At 37.4% G+C, this 14,163-nt stretch overlaps 1 protein-coding gene across 1 annotated transcript in view; it reads left to right on the plus strand.

Moving 5' to 3' along the window:
* The first annotated feature begins 3,116 nt into the window (after positions 1–3,116).
* TBC1D8 (TBC1 domain family member 8) overlaps positions 3,117–14,163 on the plus strand; it is a 38,671-nt gene continuing 27,624 nt past the window's right edge. Inside the window, exons 1-4 of the mRNA XM_026066364.1 lie at positions 3,117–3,171; positions 4,112–4,267; positions 8,504–8,622; positions 10,988–11,216. Coding sequence (XP_025922149.1) covers positions 3,117–3,171; positions 4,112–4,267; positions 8,504–8,622; positions 10,988–11,216 — 559 coding nt within the window. The remainder of the gene's footprint in view (positions 3,172–4,111; positions 4,268–8,503; positions 8,623–10,987; positions 11,217–14,163) is intronic.

The following is a 14,163-nucleotide window of genomic DNA, read 5'->3' on the forward strand; positions in this document are numbered from 1 at the left end:
ACCTGTGTGAATTTGCTAAAGTTGATTTGAAGTTATAAAGAAGTACATCACTTGTTTTTACTTTGAGATACTCTAATTTTCAATATCGAAGTGATGAAATATGCACAAAAGTAGGTGTTCTGAAAGTAGCGATGAAGTAAAAGCTCTAGGTAAGGTGTGGAATTTGTAGTGAGTTTCCCAGTTTTGTTTTATAGGCTTACTTCTAAAAGAAAATAGGTGGGTGTTTTCTCCATCTGAAATTCAGCTTGTATGTGAAGAAGCAAGTACCTTTTGAAGAACCTGAGATGTTCTGTTAGTGGATGTTAACAGAAGTCTTACAAAACCCAGGTCTGCAATTTTCATTAGTGAAGTTAGTATACGGTTAACTGCTTTCCTGAAATAGTCCTGCATTTTGGGGTGCCCAAAAAGCTAATGAAAAGTTGGTAGAATAGCTGGTTAAAGGGAAGGAGGTACTTTCAATTATAAGTTCCTTCCAAAAATCTTGTCCCACATAGAGTAAGAAAAAATACCTGTGAGAATTTTGACATAGAAGCCAATGTAGCAGTTCCTCTCTCTTTCCCTCCTCTGCTTCTGTTTCCTTTTAATTTTTGACTGTCCTATAGACATAAGTGGTTTCACTGTTGCCTGTGATACAAAAAGAAGTCTGCTTCACCCTAACTGAAGATATCCAAATGCATCAATGTGTGAGCCAGAGACTCTTTGGAAATACCCTTTCATGGAACAAGCTATTAGGACATAATATTAGAAAGGTGCTTGCTTGCAAGCTAAGAGTTTTTCAAAGTATGTTTCAAAATCTGTGTACTTTGTGAATTTTCTTCTTTGTTTTAGGGCATTTTTTAGGTTTTTTTTTTTGCTGCTTCAGTGAGAAGCACAGTGCAAGTGTTCTGGTTCAAATGTTAGTCAAAACAAGTATGATCTAAATAACACTTGGCAAATTTTGCCTCTAGTTTTAATAATTTTCATTCTACTTTGGTTTCAACTGAATTATCATATAAGGCTTTTATTTATTTGTTAGTATTGCATTCTTTTCATACTCTTGCAAATGCAGATTAGTTATTAGAAGTTCCTTTTTTCATCTGTCTCCTTTTTTCTTTCTTTTTTTTGTTGGTGGGGGGAACAACACTCATTTATTTAAATATCAACTTCATGGGTGGCTGTACCACTGCAAAAGTACAGGCGCTAAAGCATGGTGATGAAGTTGTACTGAACAAGGTTACTGCTGTGTATGGTAGAAGAAAATTAAAATGTCAAACTGAGACTGTTGCATAGCCTACAGCAATACTGAGTATTCTGGCTTGAGGGGGTTGAATGAGAGCCAAATACAGGTATGAGACTGATGTGTATTGCTTGCTCGGCTTCCGAAGTACTCATTTATTTATTTATTTATTTATTTAACTGTCCTGGTGTTAGTCCTGTGCACTCACTACCTACTGTCTGACCCCACCACAAGCACTGCCAGCAGAGAGAAGAGGCAGGTGGACAAGACTCCCCTTTCAGCCCTTGGAGAAACTCCCCGGAATCCAGCCAGCCACCTTAGACTTTATTCTTTATGCAAGAGCAGTAAAGCAAAGTGACAGTGCACTTGGATTTTGGTTGAAACTGCTATCATGATGCCCACACTCTTTTTTTCCCCCTTCTCTTTGATTCCTAGTTATGGCTTCTCTCTATTGTCCCGAGTTAATATTCTAGCTATGGATAATTTAGACTAGGGAATTATTTTCTTTTATTTGCACAGCTTTCATGTTGAAGGAAGAAACTTTGTTTTGAATAGTTGATAAGCAAGATGGAAATTGTAAGCAGAAGTAAAAAGAGAGAAGAGGAATTGGTTGCTCGGGTCAGTTATTCAGGAACAGAAAAAGGAATTAATTCTGCACAGACAAAAACAAAATTTTGCAGTTCTATACTTTATGCATATTTTGCTCTTTTTCTATAATTTCTCTACTTCACAGATCAGATGTTTAGGTGTTCTTTTGGAATTTTAGAAGTACTTGCTTTTATTTGGCTTTTTTCAGTGACTTTAGTGAATTAAAAAGGAATCTTTCTCCTAGAGCTATCATCAGGGGAAAACATGTGCAGCACTTCATAAGTTTCTTCTTCTTTTTCTTTGTTGTAATGTGTCATATCTTCTGAAATTTGAAAGTTGGACCGTGCTTTTGTTCTCTGAATCTTTTGATGCTATCTTACTGGCTGTAATCAAACTATTCTGAAGACTACACAGTGAATTTGCTGTTTTCTGCAAGTATGGATAATTTGCTGGGTTTTGTACTTGGAGGAATTTTGGTGTCTTTTTCTTGCAGTAACAGGAGAGCATTTGGCATTTTCTGATGTTATATATAGCATTGGTCTCCAAATTCATGTCTCCATTTTAAACAGATGGATATGATGTCTTGAGATGTATTTAATTCACAAGTGAACTGTTATTGAATATCTCACAATATAGTTTTAAAACATTTGTGTCCAACTTTTGTTTGGCTTTGAAAGCCCCATCAAAGGTGTGTGTGCACGCAAGGAGGAAGTGGTTGATATAATTATCTTCATTCTAGGAGGGCTTCTGACCCTGTTCCTTGCGAGATTCTTATACCTCCTAGGCTACAAAGCGGCTGCACTGCTGCTACTCTACTCAAATTAACTTGCTTCGCTCTGCTCAAATTATCTATCTGTGGTTTGTTGTCCAAGTGAGAAGACGTTTCAGATGAGGTCTTGTAGGTCTCATTTTATTGTTTCCATTAATCATTTAGGTGATGGACTAGAAAATGTGATTATAAAATCTGTGCATGACACCAATAGCTAGCAAAACCTTTGCAGGCTAGAAATAGTTCTTTTTATGTTGAATAAATGGCAAAAAACCCCAAAAATACAACTGTAAATGCAGCATTTAGGTTGGAAAAGTCAAATGTGCAAAGGCAAAATGTAATATTTCAGAAAGCTTTCTAGATATTTTAGTGGTCTAAACTAACATGGCTAAAGCAATTTCTAGGTGTTTGCTATCTCTCTCTGTAACAGGTCGCTGCTTTGCAACAAGTACAGATGAATTGGATATAAAGCTTCTTCTGAATTGCTATTTGTAGGTGGCATAAACCAATTCTGAGTTACATTAACATGCCAGCTTGCAAATCATGGTACTGGAAGAACTTTTCTGTGCACAATTTGGTTCTCTCTGCTATGGGGGAGGTAAAGGGAAAGGCCAGCAATTTCCAGCAGCTGGACTCGAAAATCTTTTGGGGAGGCAGCAATTGCTCCTGCTCTCTGAAATTAGTCTGCCTGTATTTAAGGCAACTGCTGAGTTACAGAAAGATACTGCTGCAAATATTCCTGGATCTTGTTACAGAGATGTGTATGCAAGATACAGGAGGTGATTTTCCACTCTTACTGCAGCTGAGACCTTATCAGGAGTGAGTATCGTGTCCAGTTTTGAGCATCACGCTTAAAGACAGAGATAAACAGGAGAAATTCTAGAGAAGAAGGATGGGCCATTTGAAAAATATGTCCCATAAGGAAAAGATGAGGTGATCAGGGTTTATTTAGAAAAAGAGAAATCATTAAAGGGTGGGGAACCATGATGATACTTTTTCAGGACGTTAATACTTAACATAAAAAGTGTCTGTGGCCAATTAGTCTCCATGTTCCTGGGAGTGGGACTAATTTCCAGCAGGAAGGTTTGAGGTGGTTGGCTTGTTTGTTTGTTTCTATTGTAAGAATATGTAATGAAAATAATGGAATAGGCTAATTAGGGAGGTTGTTGAATCTTTGTCTAACCTGTTCTTCAAAACCTCCCACAACCAATACCATTTATGGTATAGGTATATTTATCCAGCTTCAGAGCAGGGACTGGAACAATAACTTCTTAAGGTTCCCTCACGTCTTCCGTTTCAATTCTGTGTGAGTGTGTGTATATGGCAAAACTGGAAACCCCAAAAACTTTATAAGCTTCTAATCTGGTTTGCTTTTTACATTTTGAACATCTGTAAATTGGAGCATAAAAGAAGGAAAATGTTGCTATCGTTCTATTCTTACAGTTTTAAATGTGGAAAACTATAGAACTGGTTACAGTGACAGCTGGTGCTAATTTCTTTCTTTTTTTTTTTTTTTTTTTGGTTGCGTGTGGCTGCAGGTCGCTTGGTTGGTGCCCTGGATGCTGTGTTAGATTCTAATGCACGTGTTGCTCCGTTTCGAATTTTACTTCAAGTTCCCGGATCACAAGTTTACTCTGCCATAGCATGTGGTGAGTTATTGAATGGATCCGAAGTTTACTGGGCCATAGCTATTGGTGAGTCACATACGAAAAAAAAAATTCTGAGCATGATTCTGAGCATGCTCAGTATCTGCATGTCCAAGAAGCTCAAGGTAACCCAAACTAGTGGTGTGAGTGTGTAAAGCTATTGGCTATAGCTTGTTTAACAATCAAATTAACCTTTGGTTAAAATTCCAGGTGTTAATCATGAGAATGTGTTAACTAGGAAAATTAAGCTTCTATAGAAAGGTTGTTTAGCTGAGGCTGTTTTGCTTTAATTTTCTGTCTCTTGCAAGTGTGATTCTGTTCATATGCATATCTTTTCAGGTGGGAGTAATAGTTTCTTACAGCAAGAAGCTATTAAGTCTAGTCTTTCACCAGTATGTATATCTGTAGTTCTTTTCACTTGCTTACTAGGAAATCCCTCACAACTCTCGATTATAACAAAGTATAACTGGAACATTTAAAAGATGCTACAATATTTAAATGATAATGAACTTGTCATTGGGAAGTGCATAATTGCCTGGCCCATTGTGCACTATCTCTTCTGCAGTGTTTTTGCAACTTTCAAAGATTGAACCTTTCTTCAGGAAAGTGATACTGATGTTTCAGCTGCCTTACCATGGCATGCTGAAGGCCATCTGAATGTACTTGTTTTTACATCTTGTTCTTGTTGGCCAGTCTTCAGTGATGTTCTCATTCCTTCTTTTCCAGTCTGTAAAAATGCTACTGTTGAAATTTATGGTAGGTTTTCCTTTCATTTATTATATGGATCAAGCAGTGAAATAGTTAGCTAATATGTGTGTTGACATATTGGTGATGGTATCTGACATAGTACTTCTTTAAATGAAAGCACACTCTTCTTTTAGGTTCTTACAAGCTCGTTCTACATCTCTGCAGTGGTCCCAGCTGAGATCTGTTTGCATTTCCCCCATGAATACTCTAATTCTTCCCTGTGTTCCTTAAGGAAATGTTCTACACTGAGAAAGGGCTGTCTAGGGGAAGTTTCTGTGTGTCTGAAAAATAGCTGTGTTTTGAAGATACCACACTGAAGTGAAGGGTTGCAAATCAAAACTACTATACATTGACGGATATGTGTGAAGAAGGCTGTGTAAAGTCTACTAGTGTTATTTTTTGTTGTGGGTGGGTTTTCTTGTTTTTGTAATTGCCCTGTGCTTTATGTCCCCTTCCCATCCCCCCCCCCTTTTTAAAATGCCACCTCATTGAGAAATTTAAGAATTCAAGAGCTTCCTGCTGTTATACTCCTCTGAAGACAGCTTTCACTGGAAATGTAAGTTCAGTGTTGCTGTCATGGGTTTATTGGTCATTTGAGTGTACGTAATATTCCTTTCTGGGGCTGATCCGTGCCCTATCCACACTATTATTGCACAGTGGCAGCTGAGTTCTCCTTATTAAAGGAAATATAAATCAAAAACTTGCCTAGTTGGAATGGTTCAGGATTTTGCTGAGATAAAATTGTGTTTAATGTTTTCTAAAATATTCTCTTTTCCCCTTCTAAATGAATACACAGCCCTAAGAAAATGAGATTTATAGCAACAGAATGGAAAGCAGAGGGTTCTGTTTTGTGTACTGTATAGGTAGAACACATTTGTGGTTGCAGGAACTGGATAGAAATTAAGATCCACAGTAGCAGAAGTTGTTTTTGAATAGTACTTTTGTTGTGAAACCCTGACTTGAGTGTCCAGGGAAAAACTGGCTTTGGCAAGAGCAGACAGAAGAACAGCACGACTTGACCCTTTTCTTAGGAAGCTGAAGGCCTGCAAATTACTTTGCTTTCCCCACCATGCTACAGCTGTCCCTACAGCCTTTTTCCTGCGTGTTGCTGGTTGAGTATGTTTGGGATGGGCTGCTGAAGGCCGCTCTGTGCTGAGGTGCTCCCTGCACGGGGCAGCGGTGTGCTGGGGCCATGCAGGAGTGCCTTCTGCACGTGAGCCCTATTCTGCGCTTCTCAAACTTGCTGTCTCTTAGTGAGGTGCTGAAGAAGCTCATGCAAATGTGATGTTAGAGTTTTGTTACTGGATTTTTAAGGAGCAGTCTGTCAAACAAATTAAGGATGGTTCCTGCTACGTAGTAAAGACAAGAGCAGTTCCAGGAACTCCTAGCAGTCTCCTGATGTAACTTCATTAGGGATAGCCATCGCGTTGTTAGACAGTTAATTAAAATGACATTTTTCAGTTGCCTGTTGACAGTTCTCTGTTCTAGGAGCTGTAGGCTTAAATGGTAATTTATGCGTAAAGGTCATGTCTGTGTTACAGTCTTCTGCAAATCTCTGAGGGCTGCTAGGAAATCTGATCCATACCCAGCACAGCTGTTCTGGCAGAGCTGTTTTCATCCAGATGGTTAACCATGTTACACCAATAAGGGGAAAAAAATCCCTAACCTCAGCCATAGTGTAGATTTATGACTTTATGACACTTATGACTTTACTTTCAGAAAGCTTGTAGCCCAAATAGAAACATCAGTAACAGTCAAGTGAAGTGATGACCATTTGAGAGAGGGAGAGCATGGCAATTATTAAATAAATAGGTTTAAAGAAGAGAATAAGAGGAGTGAGCTGATGGTTAGATTGAATATACATTTGGTACAGACTCACAAAAAATAGACAAAAGGTGAAATAAAACAAAATGCTGTGAAGAGCTTGGGCACAGGAAGAGAAGTAAGAAAGAGACTGACAAGGCATGTGTGGTATCAGTATTAGCCATGGAATGTGAATTAGAAATAAAGAAGGGACCAAAAATTTGTTGGGTTGGCCTGTCAAATAAAAGAGAGAAAGATCTTTCAGTATTTAAGCAGAATCTGTGGGGATACCTAAAGGCAGGCAGGAAAGATTGCAATAGTCTCAGTAAAAGATAACTACTGCTTGAGCCAAGACTTAGAGCAGTAAGAACAATGTGGATGCTGCTGTGAAAGACTCCTTGCTCATGCCTTATTTCACAAGAGAGCCCACCAGCTCTCCCACAAAGTTGGTGTCTTTTAGGCTGCTCAGATGTAAAAATTCAAATCAGCATTTGCTTTGCACAGACATTTCAACATAAAATGGCTGTGTTTCTGGTGTTCATAACATTTAATATAATGTTTTCTTTATGTAAAGGCTATTTAAGTGTCTCTTCTTTCTTGTGTGTGTTTTTTTTTTAAACCTTGATTGATGATACTTATGAAGTTCCATCACCAGACCTTCCTGTCAGTGTTAAGGAAGTTAAAGCTTGGAAAGTTTCCCTGCCAGTTGGCATTCTTTATGGGAAACAGAGCAGAGGAAGGTGGAAAATCCTAAGCTAAATTTATCATCTTTCATTGTGAGGCAACGTGCTGTCTCTCTGAGGTACACACAAATCAAAATTTGAGATAATGGGTCTTCTATTTGAGATTCATCTTATTATTATACTCCTCTGTGCTTTTTGTTTCATGCCACACTACTACTCTCCCCTTTTCCACTAGCTAGGCACTAGAAAAAGCATCTTTTTCTGCCTTTACGTTTTTACCTATAATGTTTAATCACTGAACCAGTAAGAGCTAGAGCAGCCAGATTTTCTCCTAATATTCCTGTATCTTGCCTCTTTTGCACTGATTTTTTGTCCTTGTGTCATAATGAGATGCAGCTATAGGTCAGTTTTAAGCAGAAATAGCCAACACAAGCAAGTGACTGAAATGTTATTTCTGGAGTTAGTGTGAACATACTACCTTAAAAAAAAAAAAAAAAAAAAGAGGGGGACAAAACCCTTAAATCCCACTATTTTTCTAAGATTTTTCTGTCCACTGTATTTGTCCCCCCAAACTGTACAAACACACTCTTGTAGATCTCTTAAGTGCTGTTGAACTGAACTCCTTTATTTTTAGGTGCTTTAATTACTACAGAAAATTTTTCAAATAAGATACAAATTATGACTATGTAACTTCCTCTCAAAGCTGTGTATGGCATGTGTGTATACATACGCGTGTGCATGCAAAGGGAGGGAGAAAGAAACATCAGGAAGTTTGACTTTTAATGTAGCATTTGCTGGCCAAGAACTTTTGTGAAGATACTAAAAATGAAAAGCACTAAAACTAATTCTCTACAACAGTAAGGTTTTTGTTTTTTCCTCTAACTATACTGTTACATATTAGACTTTTTTGGCCTGTTTGCGACTGAGAATTTCGAGGTTGAAAGTTCAGTATCTCATAATGAATTTATGAAATGTATTTTATTGCTTTTTCTTCTTCCTTTCAATTTTATTTTATAGCATGAGTTTCAATATATTAATTTTGCTTTTCTAGGTGCCACTGTAGAGGAGATAAACCAGCATTGGGAATGGCTGGAACAAAACTTGCTCCATACTTTGTTTGTTTTTGACAATAAAGAAGATATTGTTAGTTTTGTCAAAGGGAAAGTAAAGGTAAGGAAACTTTGTCTTGCTTTCACCCTTCCCTGCCCACTCACATGGGATTTGTTAAAAATAATGTCATGAAGTTATTGTCATTCAAATTTGTTTTTGCCTATGTAAACTTTTTTTTTTTTTTTGGTAAAATGCACTGACCTAGCTACTGTGTTCATCCTGAATGCAATTATATTTATCACAAAACGTGCCTACTTTTCTTGTTCATGTCTTGATTTCCACACTTCTGCACATCCATGGTCTCGCTAATTTGTTGTCATCCAGTCTTGTAAGAAGCTGGGAGATGTTTGTGCTCCTGTATTTTCATACAAGACTACACAGCTAGCAGCTTCTTGTAGAGCAAGATTTCCTAAATCTTCTTTGGGCCAAGTATTGCCATTGGCATGACAGTGCTGGCTGCATGCTCCATGCTAAGCAGCAATACTTTCTGTAGGGTGAAAAAAACCCTGTTCCATCATGTGTGTTCAGTCAAAAGAAGGTGTATGTAATACCAGGTGTATGGGTACATCTGTGCTGTGGTTAGAGTGGGGTATAGCTGATAGGTTTTCTCTGTGATGTTTGAATCTGCTATGGCCTGTGTTCTTGCATCTCCATGGAAGCTGCCTGATCTCAAATCTAATTTCATCTTCATCACTTCCTATTCTTCTTTTTCCTGTAAGAGTTTGTGGTGTATAGCCAAGCTTCCTTAAGCATCTATTTTTAATTCCTTCTCCTCTCCAAAACGTTGTTAAACACCTTCTCTTCATTTATCTCAGCTTTTTCTCCTTACTACATTTCTCCTCTCATCTCCCATATTTTTTCCTAGCTTTATCCCATCAATTTCTCCTGGCCAGTTCTGCCCAAGCATCCATTTTCAATACTGTCGTCCTGCTTGATCAGGCTTGGAGATTTCAGTAGGAAATAGCCCAAATGGCTGAATCTACTAGCGAAACATCCATGTCGATGATGATGTAATCGCCACTGCGCAGGGAGAGCAGGCCCCTGGCACAGAGTCAGCCTTGGCCTGGCAGGCCAGGCAGTGCCTGGGTGCTTGGACCCTGCAGTGAGGGCACTGCATGTCTTCTTGGGCTCCGCTCGTGAGGATTCAGCGTGGAAATTGCTGTTGGCTTTGGAGGATGTATGAGTCTCGGTCACTGGACTGCAGTGAAGCTGCCGGGTATCCTCAGTGCTGTACAAATAAGCGTGCCTTTAAAAGGCTGAAGGTGGAATTCTAAAGTTAGGGGAATTTGGCAGCTGAAGACCAGATTTAAAGGAATAACGTCACATCCAGTTGAACTTACAAAGCCTGGCTTCTGGTACACCGCTTCTAATAAAATACACGCTCCCACAGAAGTCTGATAATGGCTGCCACCTGTGCAGGTCTCTGGTGGCTGTAAGTCGGGTCCTGCTGCAGCTTTTTCCTTGGTAAAAATTTTAGTAAGATGCTCTTCTCTACCCACTTCTTTGTTTTGGAAAGCTTGTGGGAACATAATGTTATTGGCTAATTTCAACCCTGCTGTTATAATCTCAGTGGGTTCTGGAGTTGGGGAAGAAGGGGAGGAAACAAAGCAGCATTGCGTAAATCTGGATTCTTTAGGAAAGCAGGCTAAAAACTTGACTCCAGTGCCCTGCACCTTACTGAAAAGCTTCACTTCTGCTTCTGTTAGTACTGCAGGGATTCTTAGTACAGAACAGATTGAGTGCGCTGTATGGCTTGATAATACTGTGGTGGAGAATTACCTAGCACAGAGGAGTAGTTAAGATTCTTCAGGTTTCATTACTCAGTACTAAAGGCCAGGTTTTGGACTCTCTGGCCTCTACTGTAGACTTTTGGCGTATTGGGATTGCTTAGTAATTGCAAATTACCTCAGGTGCTGTAATATGCAAGCTACTTATCAGAATGGTGCAATATGCATTTAACTCCTTTCTAGTAATACTGCTATTAAAATTCTCAACATTTAATTATTTCTATGTAGACGTTCTTAAGTCATATTTTTAATGGTTTAAGGCATGTTGCAAGTTATTGACACATTTCATTGTGTTGCTTCATGTAGGAAAACAGTATTGATCAGTATACAAAGTTATTACTGTACCTTTGCCAAATAACAGGAATTACAAGCAGCAGTGAAACTGTAAATATGTTTCTGCCAGACTCATTGTTGGGTAGGGGGAGACACACAGGGAGTCTTGATGTGAAAGTATGAGTAATGTATGAGAGATACAAACACTGTAGAAATTTATTCATTTGTGAAACTTGCACATCAACTTGAATTTCCTTTTAAGAAAGAGCTGTGTTTTTTAAAATTTGAATGGGTAGCTTGTAGTAACTTGTCTGAATGCAAATACTGCAGGTTTATCATAATATGTTATCCTGTTTTTGAATCAGGCACTGATTGCAGAGGAAACCAGCAGTAAACTGGCTGAGCAGGAGGAAGATCCTGAAAAGTTCCGAGAAGCCCTAGTGAAATTTGAATCCAGATTTAATTTTCCTGAAGCAGAGAAGTTGATCACCTATTATTCCTGCTGTTGTTGGAAAGGAAAAGTTCCTCGGCAGGGCTGGCTTTATTTGAGTATCAATCATCTCTGTTTTTATTCCTTCTTCCTGGGCAAAGAATGTAAGTGTAAATATGTAAGAAATCTAATGCTATGCAGAGATGTAAATATAACTAAATGCAAAAGCAGTTATTCTTTTTTATGAAAAATGTAATTCTGCTCTGAAGTTTATCTTCTGAGTTTTTTTTCTGTTTGGATGAAATATCTTGTTTAATTTGTTTTTTCACTTCATCCTTTACCCAATTAAAAATAAGATATGAACATAATAAAAATGAATATATAAGAGTATGTAGATACAGTTGGTATTTAGGTCTTTTTCTTTTAATGTTAAGCAGATTTAAAATGTAAGAGACCTCCTACAGATTCTTAAATAGATAGTTTTAATGCTGAAAATGGTCGCTAAGGAACAGTCCCTCCCACATACATGGAAGCACAATAATAGCTGCTTTTAACACAGCTGTTGGTAGTGCAGGAATAGACAGCAAGATAGTAAAGGAAGTGCTAGTTGACTAAGAAAGCGTGCTACCAGAAATGTGCAAATTTAGCTATGTATTTGAAAATAGAACAGGAAACAAAGCTATATCTTGCTCTCTAAACAGCAGTGTGAAAATTCAGTATTTTCAAGTGAGAAAGGTCAACTTTCTTTTCTACTCATTTCAGAACAACAGCACAGGAAAGTTAAAACAAGCATGTCCCATGATTTTAAGATCTTCAAGTGGCAAATTTGTGTGCGATGGTGACTAAAAATCTGAATGTATACTTTAGGAAGCTAATTGTAAGACTTTGGTCATGATTTCCTACTGCAGAGGAAGAGCAGTATGATTATGATAAGCTTGTCAGAATAGATACTGGAAGGTAAAAACAGATGTAGCTATTTAAAGTGTGTAGCATTCCTCTGTTTCATAAGAGCGTGCTTGAATTGTTATTTTCGTGAGTCCTGTATATTCTGCTGCATCTTCAGCAAGGATAGTAAAATAAACCTAGCAAGAATTGTCAGTTATAACAATTAGGAAAACATTACCATTTACTGGCCAGATTTAGAATTGGGATGGCTAGTTAAATGAAATTGTAGATTTAAAGCTGAAGTACATTACTGTAAAAATAAGTAAGATAGTAAATGTTAATTGCTAAGATTTAAAACATACAAGGACATACCTAGAGTTGGAGATCCTTTTCTCCTTATTTTATTTCAGGCCAATTATTTTGTCATATCTTCAAGAAGTGGGCAGAGTTAGATTTAAAATACCAATATGTTTGTTACTCGTTATAAATACAAAAGTTGAATTTGATTTGAAAGAATATAATGGAGTTTTTGATACATACTAGATATCTGAGTCCTTATTTAATTTCCTTGTTTTCTGTGTAATATTAAATAATGTCCTTTGTGAATTATTTCTTCTTGCTGTCATTGCAGACTTTCACTAATTAAATCTCAGATAACCAGTCTACCAAAGCACACAAAGCATAAAAGATACTTATTAATGAAGGATAAAGAGTGAAAGAGGAAGGAGAGGAGAAAAATCCTTCCTACTATTCCAGACGTTTTGTTTATGCAATACCTTAGATTGTTAAATGATACTGGAAGAACAACATCACACTGTATTACTTAAGAAGAAATCATTTCTCTTTAATAATAATTCATTATGAAAATACAACAACCCCCCCCCCCCCACACACACACAGCTACATGTTTGTGACTTTTCATTTTGAACAAGGAAAGTAAACTGGTCATTCAGTGTTACAATCAGTTTTACTGCCTTCATGTTCCTGTACCTGGAAATGAGCAATAAAAAACTGAGGTGGTTTGGGGGTTTTTTTTGGTTAAACAAGACTTCTCTCACTCAGTGGGAAACATTATATCTTGAAATGCTTCCCACCTCCCTGTTTCTGATAAATATGATTACTACAGTTTCAAGGCTAATTTTTGTTGCAGTTATGAACCACTTGAGTTATACTGAATAATCCTGATTTACTGTAGTTTTGGTTGTTAATACTTGAGAACTTGATGCTGATTGTAAGTAGAACAAGGGATTCATTATCCTTTTTTCAGGTAGTAATCACAAAGTAACATTGGTTAAATTGGTCTAGAAAATAATGCTGATAAATCACAATTATTGCATTCTTCAGTACTGCACTGGGAGAAAACCAATATATGAGTTGCAATAAAATTAATTCTGTTACGGTTTTGAGCATAAAAATTCCCCCAAATAGTAGACTGAAATATCTTTTATAGGCAAAGTATTAAGTCCTCTGCTTCTGGCAGATCTTTTCCCTGTTTTATTTTATGTTGAAATGATCTGGAATAAAATACTAGAACCCGTTTTCAGTTTCTCATAAAACTAGCTTATGGTTTATATGAGCATACAGTACATTGAACTTTCTTCAGGATAAGTCTCCTTTTATCTTGACTGCTAAGTATTTGCAGAATTTTAAGGGTTAGAATGTCAGAGTTCTTGAAAGGAAGTGCCAAGGTAAAGTGTTCTTTACCTTAAATACAATTTTCCTTTTTCTAAAACATTGCAGACTTTGATCCTTTCATTAAAAGTTTTGGCCTATTACTGTCTGCTGTGCTGTCTCTATAGCAAACACTGTAGAACCGGTGTGATTCTGATCTGTTTGAACAGTAATGTTATTGCTACAGCACTGTTTTTAATCTTTGTTCCCTTGCCTGTGCCGATACAGACTATTTTATGACCGTTCACCACAGTTTGTGTGTTGACGCAGCTGTATTTTATTTAAGAAAAAATTTAATCTGTAAATAATCTTGACAGTTGTGGTTCATGTAATATAGAAAACTTGCCGAGGGTAGCTACTCGTATAACTAATGATCATGGATAAGCGTCATACATATGACAATGTTTGTTATTACTGCCTTTTTATTACTTATTGGCACCATGAGACAAGCAGGGGATGTTACGGGGCATAGTCTTTGGTTGTTGGCACAGAGCTTCCTGGGCAGGTTCCAGCAGTTTTTTAAGTAGAAATCGATTCAATTTTAAAGTCCTTCCT

This window comes from Apteryx rowi, unplaced genomic scaffold, assembly GCF_003343035.1.
Source record: "Apteryx rowi isolate R43461 unplaced genomic scaffold, aptRow1 scaffold_103, whole genome shotgun sequence".
Taxonomy (NCBI): domain Eukaryota; kingdom Metazoa; phylum Chordata; class Aves; order Apterygiformes; family Apterygidae; genus Apteryx; species Apteryx rowi.